The sequence below is a fragment of the Crocuta crocuta genome, unplaced genomic scaffold (assembly GCF_008692635.1).
Source record: "Crocuta crocuta isolate KB4526 unplaced genomic scaffold, BGI_CrCroc_1.0 scaffold35, whole genome shotgun sequence".
Taxonomy (NCBI): Eukaryota; Metazoa; Chordata; class Mammalia; order Carnivora; family Hyaenidae; genus Crocuta; species Crocuta crocuta.
The window spans coordinates 8,667,500-8,685,516 of record NW_027530625.1 but is presented as its reverse complement, the minus strand read 5'-3'; the positions used below and the strand labels follow the sequence as shown (position 1 = coordinate 8,685,516).

The 18,017-nt window shown below is 51.8% G+C and overlaps 1 protein-coding gene across 2 annotated transcripts in view; it reads left to right on the top strand.

Annotated features, from left to right (window-relative positions):
• AK8 (adenylate kinase 8) overlaps positions 1-17,771 on the top strand; it is a 125,647-nt gene extending 107,876 nt beyond the window's left edge. For both annotated transcript variants that reach the window (XM_077768510.1, XM_077768508.1), the window contains 2 exons: positions 16,257-16,337; positions 17,454-17,771. In XM_077768510.1, the coding sequence (XP_077624636.1) occupies positions 16,257-16,337; positions 17,454-17,691 (319 nt within the window). In that variant the 3' untranslated portion in view covers positions 17,692-17,771. The remainder of the gene's footprint in view (positions 1-16,256; positions 16,338-17,453) is intronic.
• The last annotated feature ends 246 nt before the right edge of the window (positions 17,772-18,017 follow it).

The window sequence follows — 18,017 nt, the reverse complement described above, 5'->3', positions numbered from 1 at the left end:
TCTGCACAGTGGATATTATTTCTGTTTTATGACAAATATTCATAAAATATTCAGGACCCTTTTTTAGAACATTTACACACTTGATTGTGAATTTTCCCAGTTTCCTGAGGACACTGTAAACATATTGGGGCTCTCTTGATGGACTTTTCCCCGTTAATTAATACCCCTGGTTATCAACATTTAATCAGACTTAGGCTTTTCGAGAAGTAAACACCTCAGAGATCGGAGGGCAGAATGGGATTGGTTTTCCCCTCGAGTCTGTAAAATGGGAGATTTCTGCTCCCAGGAGCCTACTTCTCTTTGACACCTGGGCGATCTGACAAAGGCTAACCCCCTTGCCTTTTTATCTTGAAAACAAGATCTGTCTTTTCTGCCCGTGTCTGTTCCCCTCTTACTTTTTAACCAAGAGTTCTGGCAGCAACCCAACTTTACTGTAATGAAATTCTTCGGAAGATGCCGCTGCACTATTTATGCAAGGATTTAACATAATTTTGGAGTAATTAAAGTGTGGGTTTAACAAACACGGTGGCGGATTCCTTAGGCAAGGCAGCTGTGATTGGAGATGAAGGAGCTTCTGGAATCCACGTGATTTTTCTTTAACCCTGAGAGGCAGCTGCGCTCGGTGTCCCCACGAGGCACCGAGGAGAGGGGTCCTGGCGCACAGATGAGGCGGTGGCTTTGGCTCACGGGGGGTCTGAGGTGGGGCCCGGCGAGCCTTGAGGCTGGGGTGCGCGGGCCGCGTGACCCCAACCCCGCTGCACAGGCTGTACTCCTGGATTGCTTCAGGGTTCCATCTCCGCGCCCTGATTCTCAGCAGAAGCCTGGTGATGCTCTAAAACCGCAGGGCACGGAGCCAAGTTACTTTACAAACGGGAAGGGCAGAGAAGGGCAGGAAGGAGGGTCCTAGAGCGGCCAGAGGGGTCTCCCAGCCTGCAGGCATCACCTGACCTCTTGGTGGAGGGGGGGGCTGAGATCTTCATCCTTCAAATGGGTAGGATCACAGGACTAGGGGCATGTGCCTCTTGAAGGGACCGAATGGGACAGCATGCCTCGTACGGGTGCCTGGCGTGTAAGAAGTATGTGCGTGTTGGCCGTGACCGGTGGTGGCTAAATGCTTTGAGAGCCAAAGCATTAAAACCGAAGCCAAGAAGTGAACCACGTTTAGAGGGAGAGATCTGGGAAGGAAACCCCAGCCGTGGAAGGCGTTGAAACAGAAGCTTTCCTGCAGCACCTTAAATAACAGAGGGGAACAGTCCAGAGGGGAGATTCTGACAGTGGGCAGAGAAGGGGTGAGGCTGAGGGGGCCGGGACGTGGTTGGGTCCCTCCTGACCGGGGACATATTTCAGCACAGTTTGTCCCCGACAGAGCCTGGCTTTGAGAAAGGAAGCCTTGGGGGGGACGCACCTACCCTCCCCCCGCTCCCTGTCCCCGGGAACCCCGCTCCCTGTCCCTGGGGACCCTGCTCCCTGTCTCTGGGGACCCTGCTCCGTGTCCCCGGGGACCGGTGATGAGGCGAGGCACGGGTTGCTCAGGTGGCCCAGGGCTCCAGATCTTCCAGGCCCTGCTCTCTGGTCCTCAAAGCAAATTCCTGCTCCTGGAGCAGCCCCGGGTGGGGGGGGAGGGGGGTGCCCAATGGCCGGTTAGGCCACAAGCGAAGGCACCCCAAGAGGCCTCCTTGGCATCTGCCCCGTTTCTCACCTCGAATCCCTTCCAGCTGATGTGTTTGAAGTGGAGAGAAAGGACGTTGACTCCAGCTGGCTCTGAACCTGGGACTCTGTGCAGTCCGGCCCCAGACAGACACGGCCAAACTGCGCACTGGATTCTGGTTTGCGCTGAGCGGTGGGAGACAGAGACCTACCTTTCCCCTTCCTTCCTCCCTTCCTCCCTTCCTTCCCTCCTTCCCTCCTCCCTCCTTCCCTCCTCCCCTCCTCCCTGGCAGACTCACGATGGAGTGAGCTGGTCAGCTGCACAGACAATAGAGCCGCTACCTGGATTTGGATGCTGGCTCTGGGTTTGAAAATCCACTGCCTTGGGGTTCTCCAGAGAAGCAGAGCCAATAGTATGTGCATTGTATACAGAGAAAAAGATTTATTTTAGGGGATTGGCTCATGCAGTGTAGAGACGGGCAGCTCCCGAGATCTGCAGGGCAAGGTGGCAAAGGAGGGAAGGCTTTGGTCTGAAGGAGTCTGGAGTGGGGTCTGGTGAGCCTTGAGGATGAGGGCACACAACTGATGTCGATTCGACCCCCACCTCATTAGACATAAGACGGGAAGAAGCCGTTATCCACCCCCTCCCCGCGCTTGAGGCCATCAGAGAGGAGAGATTCCCCCTTAACAAAGAGGTCAGCCTTTTTGCTCTAGTCAGGCCTTCTTCAACTGACTAGACGTGGCCCACCCACGGCAGGGGAGGCAGTATACCTCCTTCTTTCACCAACGTAAACGTTCATCTCCACCACACTCTCACAGCTACACCCAGAAAAATGTTTGACCCAATGTCTGGTGCCCTGAAGCCCATTCAACTTGACACATAAAATGAACCGTCACAGCCATTTCCTAGCTGGTGGATATTGGCAGGTTGCTGACCTTCTCTGCCCCTCAGTTTTCTCAGCTGCTGTCACAGAGGTGACATTCCCCCTTGTAAGGCCGTGACGAGGGGCTGACCTGAGCTGAGAGTGCCTGGCAGGGAAGCCCGTGTGGGTACTCTGTCGTTATCACACGCCCAGCGCTTGGTACGGATTCTCGTATTTAATCCTTGAAATAGCTTCGCGGGGTCCTGTTTCTTTGTGATCCTCATGAGGACACGTGGAGGGCAAAGTGGCTGGTCCCGCAGAGAGCTGGAAGGTGACGCCGGAATCTGAGCCCAGATCTTTCTGGTCTCGGCCTGTCTTGGCCACTCTCCTCTCTCGGGAGCTGACAGTCCGGCGGGGGCATGTGGGAGAACAGGAAACTGCGGTTCACTCAAAAGGGACTGAAAATTTAAGGGGGGGCGTATGTCACCAGGTCACCGGTTGGAGTCTCCAGGAAGCAGACACAGAGATGGAAACAGGAGCTTCACAAGCTTGAGGAGGAGCTAACGGCCAAAGCGGGATGGGGCAGGTGGAGTCCCGGGGCCGGGATGGCCAGTCCGACCTGGACCCCCCCAGCCCCGCAGGGAGCCTCAGAGCGAGGCTCACCCACCGAGGGAGGCCGCACTAGCGAGGACAGCCGGGACAGGGACGGCTCCGCGCCTGCCACAGGCCAGGGGCCGCCCTGGCAGAGTGTGACCTTGTTCGAAAGCCTGGGTGAAAAATGTCCGCCGGCCACGAAGGGACGAACAGCGTGAGGTCTGGCCGTACGATGGAACACCATTTGGCCACGAGAGGGAGTGGAGATCTGTCGCGTGCTACGGCGCGGGTGAATACGGAGAAGACGCTGCGTAGAAGGTGCCTGGCATTAGCCCCCATCGGTATTCTATGTTGTCATTATGCACTAAGTGCTCTTTATCGATTGTCGTGTTTAATCCTTAAAGTAACCTTGTGGGGTTACTCGTTTTATTTCCCTCTCTGTTCTCCTAACTGGAGACCTGGACGGCCGCATACTGAGTGGTTGTATTTATATGAAACGTCCGGAACAGGCAAATCTGTAGACAGAAAGTACAGCATGGCGGCTGGGGGCAGCGGGAGGGACCGCCCGTGGGCGGAGGGTATCCTCTGCAGGTGACGAAAGTGTCCCAAACTCGGATCGTGTTGATGATTACCCAACTCCATGACTATAGTAAAAATCATTACACGGTAGACGTTTAAGGGATGAATCATATCTCAGTAAATATGTCAAAAACAGGGCTCAGGTCCCTGAGGATATTTACAGCTGGAGGCTCCCAGCTGACCACACTCCTTACAGTTGCGGCACAAATCCTTTCTTAAAGGGGGACCTGGGGGCGCCTGAGTGGCTCACTCGGTTGAGCGTGTGACTCTAGATTTCGGCTCAGGTCATGATCTCGAGGTTCGTGAGTTCGAGCCTGTGTCGGGCTCTCCACGCTGGCAGTGTGGAGCCTGTTTCGGATTCTCTCTCTTTCTGCCCCTCCCCAGCTCTCTCTCTCTCTCTCTCTCGCTCTCTCTCTCAAAGTAAATGAACTTTAAAAAAAGTGAGGGGGATCTGACAGAGCACCTCTGTGTCAGCCACACCACACGGCACTGAAGGAACGTTCTCCAGCTCACGCATTCTTTCAGGACGGCTGCTAACCAGTGCATCTGGGACGCGTCCACACGGGCAGACTTCAGTGCGGGTCAGTGTGGACCCATGTTCCTCCTGTCAGAGGGGCCCTGGGCCAGCAGGTTGCTCTTGGAGCCATGGGCGCTCCGGGCACAAGCTAGAAGGTGTAGTGGGGTCGGCCAGCGCCCGAGGAAGACGGTGGTTTCCGGGAACATCCAGGAACTTCGCATCATGAGCGCACAGAGATCAGCCAGGTCCCCTCGAACACAGACCCGGAGCCAAAGGGTGGCCAGGGCAGAGGGGACTCATGCGCATGGACCCGGAGCACCCTCATGGACCCGTGTGGCCCCACCGCCCGGAGCTGATGGCTGGCTGGCTGGGTGAGTGTGGGCGCGGTGACGTGGCTGAGTGCACAAGGTGGGGGGCGGGCTGGACACGGGGCCTGCCTGCAGCCGGAAAGACCCCGGCCAGGACTCACAGAGCTGAGAGGCGCCGGTCCCGAGGCCACCGTGGCCTGGCACAGACCGGCCAGTCTTGTCGCGTCACTCCCGCCCGCTTCCCACCTGCCTGCCATCCTTTCTGCCTTATGCTCATTCGCCTTTCTCTTTGGGAAAAGTTTGCAGAACTTTCTGGCTCCCAGTGATTTGCATTTCACGACTGTCTAGGGAGCGTCCGGGTGGCGGCGGTGTGCAAAGGAATTCCTCCCTTTCTTCCCCGTGGTGAAGGAGGCAGAAATTTTAAGGCGACTTTAAAATGGAGACCGATTATGCAGGAATTTGATCCCCGGGTCATTCGCCTCAAACCACACTGCTGCATTTTGTGCCGTGGCTGGTAAGCTGCCAAGGGAGCTCGCTAAATTCACCAGGTAATGACAGTCCTGGAGAATGTTCCTCCTGCCCCTGGAGAGATTTCACACACAGCCAGGGTGGACTTACCATCATCAATTATGCACATGTTTCAACAAGAAATGGCCGGCGGGAGCCTCTGTTTTTAAGGAGGGGGTGGTGGTGAGCGAGCCCCGCAGCTGCCTGAGGGCAGGAGGGAGGATGCTCGGGGTTTCTAAATGAGGGGGAGATGTCTGGCCTTTAGTTTTCAAATTGGACACATGTCAGAGGAAGAAATACACACAGTAAACATTTTCCAGGTGTGGCCAGGGCCTTCCCCAGACTCCGGGGAGGCCTGGTGTCCAAACTCTCTCCAGCTCGGAGGCACCTGTGGTTCGGGACCTGCATTGAGCGCCAAGGGCCCCGTCCCCGTGAGGGGGCGTTTCCCTGCCAGGCCACCCAGGGCTTCACGGTCAACACCCACCCGTTCACCGCGTGTTCATCCGGCCCTTACCCCTCACGTCCTGCGCAAACAATGCGGACAGGGCAGCCCGGGCGCCTGTCCTCAGACGGCTAAGGCCCGATGTGTTCAGAGGTCTGGATCTTTCTGCAGGTGACCCAGTTTTCATTCTTTAAACTAGTTTGGTAGTCTGCGCATAATTCACTCGCACCTTCTCCCCAGCCCCCCGCGCACGCGTCTCTACGCATGCTTGCTACCTCTCCCTCTCTGCCCTCGGACTAGATGGAGGTCTCGTCCTGACAAGTCTGTAAAAGAAGTGGTCCTTCCTGCTTGGTGCCGCACGTGCGCCCCGTGGGGTGCTGCCGTACCACTGCTCAGCAGCAGCTGCAGTGTTCCGTGACCTCTCTGGGGTGTCACGAGCACACACTCTAGTTCAGCACGAGCAGATCAGGGGCGCCTGGGCGGCTCCGTCGGGTAAGCTTCCAGCTCTCAGTTTCGGCTCAGGTCATGATCTCACAGTTTGTGGGGTGGAGCCGCGCACCGTTAGCGGTGAGCCTGCTTGGGGGACTCTCTCTCCCCCTCTCTCTCTCTGCCCCTGCCCCAGCTCGCACATGCACGCACAGGCACACACCCCCCCTCTTTCTCTCAAAATAAATAGACATTAAAAAAAAGATGAGCAGATCATGCAAGTGTTAATCCACGGCGCCATTTTGTAGTTTCTGCCTGGTTCCCTGCGTCCGTGGTGGCCATTGCAAAGCGCCCCTTTAGAGGTGACCCCTTGATTACACTGAAGTCCGAGGGCCGCTGCAGCAGACACAGAAGAGTGAGCTCTGGGTGTGTCTCAGCCCCCAAAAGAGGTTTCAAATGGCAGAGGCTGGGTCTTCACTTAAAGCTGGGGTAGCACCATTGCCTTCCGGTGGGCTCCGCACAGCCTCCAGGCTCCGAGCGAATTGCAGAAGGGGGACGCAGTTTGAGCGTTTTCCAGGAAACTGTTTTCCTAGATCAGACCACCCCAATTTCAATATAAAATCTGGAAATACAAGGTCGTTAGGGATCTATTTGCGCATCTTTCCTATGTCATTTGTTGTGCGTGGAATTCACGTTTTTACGTATTCTGGGAACAAATCCTTTATCGAGCGTACATTTGTCGAATATGTTCTCCCGATTTGTGGTGTAACTGTCATTTTCTTTTTTTTTCTTTTTTTTTTAATGTTTTATTTATTTCTAGGAGAGAGAGAGAGAGAGAGACAGCGTGAGCAGGGGAGGGTCAGAGAGAGAGGGAGTCACAGACTGAAACAGCCTCCAGGCTCTGAGGTGGCAGTCAGCACAGAGCCTGACGTGGGGCTTGAACCCACAAACCGCGAGATCATGACCTAAGCGAAAGTCGGATGCTTAACCGACTAAGCCACCCAAGCACCCCGTAACTGTCATTTTCTTAATGTCTTCTGAAGTGCAGGAATTTTTAATGAAATCTAGCATCAGGGTTTTTTTTTTTCATTTATGGGTCGTGTTTTTTGGTGTTCTATCGAGAAATCTTTAGCACAAGATCACAAAGACCTTCTCCTGGAAGTTGAGTAGCATTCGGTTTTATATTTTATGGTTTATGGTCTGTTTTGATTTAAATTTTGTGTATGGTATGAGGTCTGGGTCAAGGTTATTACTAGCATTATTTGCATTTGGACATCTAATTGTTCCAGCACCACTGAGTGAAAAGCCGCCTTTATCCACTGAATTGTGTTGGTGCCTTTGCTGAAAAGTAATTAGCCTTACCTGTGTGAGTCTATTAGTACTGGTCTCCAGACTGTTCCTTTGATCTATGTGTCTTTCACTAACACTTACGCTGTCCTGACTACTGTGTAGTAAGTAAGCTATGTAGTAAGCCTTGAAATCAGTTTGTTCTCATTCAACATTGCTTTAGTGATTCCAGTTCTCTTCCAGAAACACTCCCCATATAAATTTGAGAATTGTGTAGAATCTTCAAAAACCTTCGTTGGAATTTGGATGGAATTGCATCAAATAATGAGGGGAGTGTTGACATTTTAACATTATTGAGTCTCAGAGTCCATGAACATGGTATAACTCTCCCATTTCGTTAAATCTGATTTCTTTCATCAGCGTTTTGTAGTTTTCAGCACATACATATTATTTTGTTATCTTTACATCTAAGGATTTCATTTTTATATACTATTGTAAACGGTACTTTAACATTTAATTTCCAGTTGTTTGTTACTAGTATCTTGAAGGTCAATTTATTTTTTTGTACATTGATTTTCTATCCCGCAAATTCACTAAATTTACTTGTTATAGTGACCTTTTCAAAGATTCTTCGGTACTTCCATTTAGGTGATTATGTCATCTACAAATAGAGAAAATTTACTTCTTCCCTTTTAATTTAATTTTAATTTTAATTCATTTTTAATATGTACATTATTCCCTTTTCTTGTCATATGGCATTATCCAGGACTTCTGGTATAAGGTTGAATAGGAGTGGAGAGAATGGACAGCCTTGCCTTATTCCTGGTCTTAAGGAAAAAGCATTCAGTCTTCCACCATTAAATATGATGTTAGCTATAGTTTTTTTGCAAATACCATTTATTGAATTGGGGAAGTTACCTTCTATTTCTAGTTTGCTTAGAGTATTTATCATGAATTGATGTAAAATCTTGTTAAATGCTTTTCCTGCATCTGTTGATATGATTATGTAGTTTTTCCTCCTTTAATCTAATATAGTAGGGTGAACTACATTGATGGATTTTTGGATGTTGAATGAGACTTTTCTTTCCCACTTAGTTATAACATGTTACTTTTTTCATGTATTGCTGGATTCAGTTTGTTAACATTTTATTGAATATTTTTGCTTCTATACTCATGAGGGATCTAGGTCTGCAGTTTTCTTGTAATGTCTTTGTCCGGTTTTTGGTATCAGGGAGAGGCTGCCTAATAAGATAAATTCTCTTCTCTCTTCCTCTATTTTCTGAATGTTTGTATAGCATCGGCATCATAGCTAGTTTAGAATTAGTACTATGCTATGGTTCATATTCTCTGGTGTGTCCATTTCTTTGTTTGCATTTATGTATTCAGAACCTTATTAAATTTGAAGTTAAGGGGCGCCTGGGTGGCTCAGTTGGTTAAGCGTCCGACTTCAGCCCAGGTCATGATCTCGCAGTTCATGGGTTTGAGCCCCGCATCAGGGTCTGTGCTGATAGCCTGCTCAGAGCCTGGAGCCTATTTCAGATTCTGTGTCTCCCTCTCTCTCTGACCCTCCCCTGCATGCACCTGCTCTCTCTCTCTCTCAGAAATAAATAAAAACATTAAAAAAATAATCTGTAAGTTTATACAAGGCCAGAGAACTGCCCCTCGCCCTGCCTTCACCATCCTGCCTATAAACTACCTCACAGCAATTGTGTCTTATTAAGGTAAGATGTACATATCATGAAATTTACTATTTTAGCCATTTTTAAGTATACACTTCAGTAGCAGTAAGTATATTCACAGTATTGTGCAACTTCACCACTGCCCATCTCCTGAACTTCTTTCATCTTGCTCAACTGAAACAGTTGTACCCTGAATCCCCACCCCTCTTCCCACCCCCTGGCTCCCGCCAGTCTACTCTCCATCTCTATGAATTAGATGACTCTAGATACTTCATGGAAATGGGATCAGACAATATTCATGCTTTTGTGTCTGACTTATTTCACAGAGTGTAACGTCCTCAGGGTTCATCCATGTTATAGCAGGTGTCAGGATTTCATTCCCTTTTAAGGCTGAGCAATATTCTATTGTGTGTATGGACCACATTCTGTTTATCTACCCAGCCATCCTTGGACATCTGGGTTATGTCCATCTTTTGGCTACTGTGAATAATGCTGCTCTGAACTTGGGTTTGAAAATATCTGTTTCAGTGTCCACTTTCCCTCATTTTAGATTTATACTCAGTGGAATAGCTGAATTGTAGGGTACCATGTTTAGTTTTTCAAGGAACCACCCAGGAGATACACCATTTTACCTTCCCATTAGCAACGCACTAGGGTTCCATTCTCTCCATATCCTCGTCAACACTTGTTATTTTCTGGGTTGTTTATGATAGCTACCCAGATAAGCATGAAGTGGTATCTCATGGTAGTTACACCATGGTGCTTTGTACAGAGTTTTGTGGAGGCTTATTGCTTAAAATCAAGAGGCCACCAAGGGCAGGACCCTGCCTCTGGGCAGTGCTGGATGCCACTTTTTATTTAGAGTCAGTTATCGTATGTCATATCTCTCAATTTACCAAATCTATGCATGGGTCCAGAGAAAGTTCCATCCCTCAACTTCCTGTGAACTTAGCTTTTGGAACACATGGTAAACTTCAAGTTCTTTGAAGAAGAAAGCTTTCTTTGCTCCCCAAACAGAGCCCCAGGCACTGTGGCCAGAGGAGGCACCATGAGTGTGAGTCAAGAGACCCCAGCTGCCACTGGGTATCTGACACCAATGCCCTGGGTAACGGAGTGCGAGGCCTCGTCTCTCTGGGACTCAGTTTCCCCATCTTATACACTGAGCAGATTGGATCAGAGCAGTGGTTCCCAACCTTGACTACATACTACAGTCACTTGGGGCGCTTTGAAAAAAATCTCCATTCCCAGGCCTCACCTTGGGCCAATTATAGCTAAACCTCTAGGGTGGGACGCAGTCCTCACCATTCCCAAAAGCCCTTTGATGATTCCAGGGTGCGGCCAAGGGCGAGAGCTGGGATTAGAACCGCGAGCCGCGCATGGGAGTCCCCTGAGCTGCTGACTTTCAAATACACCTGTCCCAGCCCCTCTGCTGTCCTTGAGGGGGCACCCAGAGTCTGTGTTTCAGACAAGCCCCCTGGTGATTCTCTGCATCAGACAAATCTTGGAAACGCGGGATCGGAGCACGGCCTCTTCAACCTTGTGCACACAACTCACTGTGGGTCCTATTAGGCTCCAATTCAGTGGTAAGGCGGGTGATAGTGCCGGGTTCCCGGGTGGTGCCGGTGCTGCCCATGCGGGAACCCCACTTTGAGCAGCGGGGGCAGTAGGAGGCCTCCCAGGGGACCTTCCACCTCCCTCCTGAGGCCCCCACCAGCCTGAAGCTCCGCAGAGCTCCGCAATCCCCTGGTGAGTGCTAGCACCCCCATACTATAGCATACTGCCCGCCCTGCTTCGGGTACTCTTGAACACCTCTTGAACTCCGTTGCCGGCCCGATCCTGGCTCCTGGCTGTGTGATTATCAACGAGCAGCAGAACGCATAGCGCCGGCCGGGCGGGGCGCACGCTGGCTCCGGCTCCCTGCTCCAGCCCCGCCAGCCGGCTCTGGCACCGTGGCTCCAGGAGGCTGGCTAATCAGAAGCCTCCAGCCTGGAAACACGGCTCCTTCTCCAGCGAGGCTGTTCCCAGCGACGCGTTTCAAGTACCAATTTGGTGCCTTTGTGCTTCTGATCGCGCCAGCCTTTCAGAAGTCATTCCCATGAATGACGACAAGCAGTCTTGAGATGCTGGGTGAAAAAAATCTTTCAATTGGGGCTTGTTTGTTTATGAAGCAACATCAATTATCAGGGATTTCCAAACCGGCTCCCTTTCTACTGGTGTCGGCGTCCAGAGCGGCACCGCCAGCCGCCAGCCACGGTGACAGCCACAGTGACAGCCGCGTTTTGGTGTTGCTGTTGGGTCTCACAAGTCTCGGGGGTGGGAGGGGCCCCCCGCGTGTTTGGAGTGGAAGGGATGAAAGGACGTTCAAACGCCGGTGCTCCCATGTTGCAGACACTCCCCGATCTCGCATGTTTCATCTGGTGGCTGTTATTCTGCTGCACGTGGTGAATGGAGATCATTATCAAGAACCCAGGGCGCAGGGAAGAGGTGGGTTTTCGAGGCTCCCGGCCCTGCCCCCCTCCCCAGGCTGTAGAGGGGCTTCTAGGCAACTGGGCGGGAGCACACCCCAGCAAACAGCCTGGGCGGAGTGAGGGAGAGAGAAGAAAAGGCAGGGGGAGACCTTGCCTTGAAGGAGAGACAGCATTTGGCTCCAGGATTCACATTTCTTTTTTTAAGTTGACACATTTGGCAGAAGCCAGGGGGCATCCGAGAGACTAGGGGTATTAGGTTGCAGGAATCCAAGGTCAAATCAGCTAAAGCAAAGGAGGAGATTTGTGTATTCGTGTCAGGGAAACATTGAGGGGTGCGTCAGCTTCAGGCACAGCTTGATTCAGGGCCCCAAACAGTGTGTCTCACCATCTGTCTCCCCCCACCCGCCTCTTCTCTCCCTCCCCCTCTCGGGACAGGCTTCATTCTCAGGTAGGCTTTCTCTGGGTGCAGGCTCCAGGCAACCCCAGGTCCCGTTACCATCAGCTTAGCAGCCCCAGCAAAAAGGAAGCTCATTTCTGGCACACCATGGTGCAGCCTCTCATTGGCCTGGCTTGGATCAGCTTTGCATCCTGGTCCAATTGCTATGGGCACGAGGAGCCCGCACTCAGAATGGCCACCCCCAGGGTGAGTTAACTTCAAACAAGTCACAGGGATGAGAGAGGACAGGGGTGGGGGGGTGCTCCCCAGGTGGGAATCAGGGCAATCAGCAGGGATCTATATACGCCCAGGGAAGCAGCGAGTATATAGACTGCATACAGCATGCAGAACAGCCCAGCTCTGCCCCCTCCTCAGTCGGACATGGCCATGGCCTTCATCTCAGTAAAACAGGAGGCTTGGACTCAGATCAAAGTGATTCATAACCATTTAAAAAATTTCTTAGTGTTTATTTAGTTTTGAGAGAGAAAGAGAGACTGAGCACAAGCAGGGAAGGGGCGGAGAGAGAGAAGAGAGAGAGTCCAAAGCAGGCTCCAGGCTCTGAGCTGTCAGCACAGAGCCCAACATGGGGCTGGAACTCACGAACCACACGATCATGACCTGAGCTGAAGTCGGACGCTTAACCGACCGAGCCACCCAGGTGCCCCGAAAGTGACTCATAACCATTTTTAAGAATTGGTACCTCTTGTTAATATCCAAAATGTATAAAGTGTTCCCACAACTCAACACCAAAAAAAATTAATAAGGAGATTAATTAATAAGGAGATTAATAAGGAGAGGACCTGAATAGACATTTTTCTGAAAAAGACATCCAGATGGCCCACAGACACATGAAAAGATGCCCAACATCACTCATCATCAGGGAAATGCAAATCAAAACCAGGATGAAATACGACCTCACACCTGTCAGAATGGCTACAATGAACAATTAACAACAGAAGATATAACAAGTGGTGAAGATGTGGAGAAAAGGGAACCCTCACACACTGTTGGTGGGAATGTAAATTGGCACAGCCACCATGGAAAACAGTGTAGAGATTCCTTTAAAAATTAAAAATAGAGACACCAGATGACCCAGAAATTCTACTTCCGGGTATTTACCCGAAGAAAATGAAAACGCCGATTCGAAAAGATATAGGCACCCCTACAAAATATGGACAAAATATGGACAAAATATGAAATATTTTGAAATATTTGTCTATATTTATTATTTAAAAAATTTTAATGTTTTATTTATTTCTGAGAGAGAGGGAGAGAGGCAACGTGAGCAGGGGAGGGTCAGAGAGAGAGGGAGACACAGAATCTGAAGCAGGCTCCAGGCTCTGAGCTGGCAGCACAGAGCCCGAACCCACAAACCGTGAGATCATGACCTGAGCCAAAGTCGGACACTTAACTGACTGAGCCACCCAGGCATCCCATATTTGTCTATATTTAATAGACCAAATAGGGAAGCAGCCCAAGTATCCATCGACTGATGAACGGATAAAGATGTAGTATGTATATACAATGGAATATTACTCAGCCATAAAAAGAATGAGATTTTGCATTTGCAACAACACGGATGGACCTAGGAGGTATAACGCTAAGTGAAATAAGTCAGTGAAAGACAAATGCCATATGATTTCACTCATATGAATCAAAACAAAACAAAACAAAACAAATGAACAAACAAACAAAACCCAGACATAGGCTCATAAACACAGAAACCAAACTGGTTTAGAAAACAAACTGGTTTTCTGGCCAGAGGGTGGGAAATTAGGGATGGGCGAAATGGGTAAAGGGGATTAAGAGGTACAAACCTCCAGTTATGAAATAAGTTAAGTCCTGGGCGTGAGAAATACAGCATAGGGAATAGAGTCAGTAATACTGTAATAACTTCCCGTGGGGACTGATGGTGGCTTACGCTCATGGTAGGAAGGTTTCATAACGTGTGTAATTGTCAAGTCCCTGTGTTGTGCACATAAAATGAATATAACATTGTGTATCATGATGCCTGAGTTAAGCATTTTGAAGGGGCGCCTGGGTGGCTCAGTCGGTTAAGTGGCTGACTTCGGCTCAGGTCATGATCTCATGGTTCCTGAGTTTGAGCCCCACATTGGGCTCTGTACTGACAGCTCAGAGCCTGCTTACGATTCTCTCTCTGCCCCTCCCCGACTCTTTCCCTTTCTCTCAAAAATAAGTAAACCAAAAAAAAAAAAGGGGGCACCTGTGGGGTTCAGTCAGTTAGGTGTCCAACTTCAGCTCAGGTCATGATCTCACAGCTTGAGTTCGAGCCCCACATCGGGCTCTGTGCTGACAAGTCAAAGCCTGGAGCCTGCTTCCAATTCTGTGTCTCCCTCTCTCTCTGCCCCTCCCCTGCTAGTGCTCTGTCTCTCTGTGTCTCAAAAATAAATAAATATTTAAAAAAAATAAGTAATTTGTTAAAAAAAATGGCACCCCTTTGAGAATCTGAGAAACATGGACCCATCTCCTCCCAGAAAATACATGTGGCCAATAGTTTGTATCTCTTTTTACAAAAATTAAAATTTTTTTTAATGTTTATTTACTTTTGAGAGAAAGAGAGAGCACGAGCAGGGGAGGGGAAGAGAGAGGGAGACACAGAATTGGAAGCAGGCTCTGGGCTCTGAACTGTCAGCAGAGAGCCTGATGCGGGGCTCAAACCCAAGAACTGTGAGATCATGATGTGAGCCGAAGTCGGACTTTCAACCGACTGAGCCACCCAGGCGCCCCTATTTATTTTTGCGAGAGAGAGTGTGTGTGAGCAGGGGCAGGGGAGGTGCAGAGAGAGAGAAACACACAGAACTTCAAATGGGGTCCAGGCTCCACGCTAGCAGCACAGAGCCCGACACGGGGCTCGAACTCATGAGTCATGAGATCGTGACCTGAGTGGAAGTCAGATGCTTAACCAACTGAGCCACCCAGGTGCCCTGTTAACAGCTTGTATCTAATTCCCAGGGATCACGGGGCCTGCAGGGGTCTCAGTTCAGAATCCCTCGCCCAGGTCCTCTCCTAGGCAGAAGAGTCGTGTCAGGGGAGTTCTGGGCTCCCTCCGGCACCTGCTGAACCAGCATTTCTGGGCCAGGGTGAAGGCCTTCTTTGTTCTTGAACTTGGAAGAGACAGAGTATTGGTCCTGAAGAGACTCCACCCCAAGAGTGAAGGCAGGAAATTTCGTTTGCGTGCGTTTTCTTACACTCAGAGCTGCTTCTCACCTGGGTTTACTTACTTGGAAGTGAAATGGACGTGACTTTGGGTGCACCGGGGATGCCTGTCGTCACCGACGTCCTTGTCACTGATGTTGCCCCAGTGGGAGGCACACACATCGATCATTGAACCCAGATGTCAGGGACGGTGGCCCCATTGAATAGCGTGTCTCAGCTCCACTCAGCGGGTGGGTCAGCTCGGGAGCGTACGGTGATGCTTGGCGCACAGCGGACAGCCAATAAATGCATCTAGGAATTAGAAGATGGATGAGTGAGCGGGGAGTGGGCAATGGAATATTCCAGAAGTTCATTTTTTAAAAACAAACCGGGATAGTTTCACATCAGAAGACGGGACCTGGAGGTACCTGAGGGCAGGCACCGGGAACATTTGGCCCTTTGCCTCCACACCCCACCTCCTCCACCCAGATCTCCAGCCCTTCACCTCTGTCCCATCTGCCAACCCTTGCGCCATGGCCACTGCGTCTCGATGATTCTTCGTGGTGGGGGCCGTCCTCCTCCAGTCCCCTCATCAGAGGATGTGACAACCCCTGTTGTGACAACCACAAGTGGCCCATATATTGCCAAGTGTCTTCTCGGGGCGAAATCACCCCAGATTGAAAACCTCTGTCCTCAGGTTTTATATAAAGAAAGGCTCCCATTGCCACAAAGGGGGGATTCGGCCGCCCAGAGGGATTTCGGCGAGACCCGGGTTATCAGAAGCGGGTGCTGGATCTTTCCCTCTGGGCTCTGATCTGGGCTGTTGACTCTCAAAGGCTCTGCTCCCCTGGGCCCGGGGCTCCTTTGTGAAAGAGGACGTGAGGAGGCTGAGCAGCGTCCACAGGGAGGGCACGGGCAGCCAGGGGGGCCGAACTCTCGAGAAGGCTATCCCGTGATCAGAGAGATGACGCTATAGCACCGGCTGCCACGTGGAAGCACCAAGTGCGCACAAACCCTGCGCTAGGCTTGGCACAAGCTTCCTGTCGCCAGATCGCCAGCACCAGGGGGCGGTCATTAGCCCCATTTTGCGGCTCAGCAAACGGAGTCTGAGTGAGGACGTGTGAGTGGCCCGAGGGTCACACGGAAAAGCCCATGGTGGAGGCGGACTGTAGCCCAGGCTTCCAAGCCGGGAGGCTGCCACCTGTGCCTCTCCCTGGTGACGCCAGAGAGCTTGGTACCCGGAGCCCCTGAGAGATGGCTCCTGGGGCCCCACCTGCACGCGGGGAAGGTGCCGTGAGGCCAGCCAGGTCCTCCCCAGCTGGCCGTGCTGTCGCTCTCTCCCCACAGGGTGTTTTTCCTGAACGTGCCATTAGATTCTATCATTGAGCGGCTGACCCTGAGAAGAATGGATCCCGTCACGGGAGAAAGGTTTGTGCCAGGCTCCCCGGCGGAGGCTGGCCGTGTGAGGGGTCGGGGGCTGACGCTGACAGAAGACTCTGGAAAGACGGTTCACCCAGGCCGTTCCTCTGGGCAGTGTCTGTGGACCCCCTGCCCGGAAGAGCGGCCAGGAAACGAACGTCCGAGGCAAAATGCCCTCGAGTCAGAGTTCCGGCCCCGGCATGTGAAGTGGCTGCACTGGGCAGATGTCCCTGGGGCGCTTCGGAAGGCTCCTTCTGCACATGGCACACTACAGACGTGACTGCTGTGCAAATGTCCCCACGGGAGCCAATTCACCTGGGGGCCGACCTACGGTCCCAGGAGGCGAATTCCAGGGTTTATTCCAGTCTTTCCAAGTGCAATCACTGTGTTCGTGTTGAAACGCAGTTGAAAGTCCCCCACAATCGTGAAGAGCTAGAAGCTTCCATCCTCTCTGGCACCCAGGCTATCTGTCTTAGTACCCAGGGCCCTGTTTCTGGGTACGGGCTCCGGAGTGGAGTGGGGAGGGGCAGGAAAGAAAGACCAGTATGTTCCTAAACTGTAGGCTGATTTCTCATCCTTGCTGCCGAGGGACAGTCTCACCGACCCGAGTCAAGTACAGTGGCCTTCATGTGGCCCTACCCCCGGGGTCCCTCCCAGCAGCGACTGTCTGTGGCCCTTCCTGTCCCCTGCACTCACGTTCGTTGTCCCAATGTCCCTCTCCCCCGCTTGGCTGCGAGCCTTGTGTGCACAGAGCCAACCGTTTTCTCGCTGGCCCTCCATGCCAGGAGCAGACACAGTGCCAGACGGGCAGCAGATGCTGGGTAAATACCGTTCGGAGGGAAGAAGGGAAGGAAGGAAAGGAATTTGGGAATAGAATATTCTATATAGAATATAGAATACTATGTTCTGTTCTGTCCACCGGTCACTGACCTCCATCCTCACCCCAGGGGCAGGGACCACACACTGGGGGCTCCCCGCGAGGGCGTGCACACGGCCGGTGTACGGTAAATGTCCGGTGCTGATGGTGATGGTGACCGACTGGGTCAATGGTGGAACAGAAGGCCCCTCCTCCCCCTGCCCTCTGGGCTGGGCCATAGGTCACACGCTTCCCCCCCTCTGTCGTAGGTACCACCTCATGTACAAGCCCCCCCCGACCATGGAAATCCAGGCCCGCCTCCTGCAGCACCCGAAAGACACGGAAGAGCAGGTCAAGCTCAAAACAGATCTGTTCTACAGGAATTCCTCGGACCTGGAGGCGTTCTATCGGAAGGCCATCACCCTCAACGGGGACCAGGACCCGTACACGGTGTTTGAATACATAGAGAGTGGGATCATTAATCCCCTGCCCAAGAAAGTCCCCTGATGGGTTCTGAGCGAGGATAACCCCCCCCCACCCCCAGGGAAGCAGAGTCAGCCCCCACCCCAACCTTCTGGAACCCCAGCCAAGCCAATAAAGAGTGCCGGGTGCAGTCTCGTGTGTCCTAGAGGTGAGGACGCCAGAAGGTGGCCTTGTTTCGGGGACTGGGAACACAGGGTGGACAAAGCCCAGGGAGGCAGTGGAGCGCAGCAGGGCTCCGGGACTGATACGCTGTGTTTCCTTGGCCAAGGCACCAACCCTCAGAGCGTCACTTCCAACCAAAGCAGGGGTAAAGACCATCCCTGCTGGTGGGGTACCGGGAAAGCCCTCAG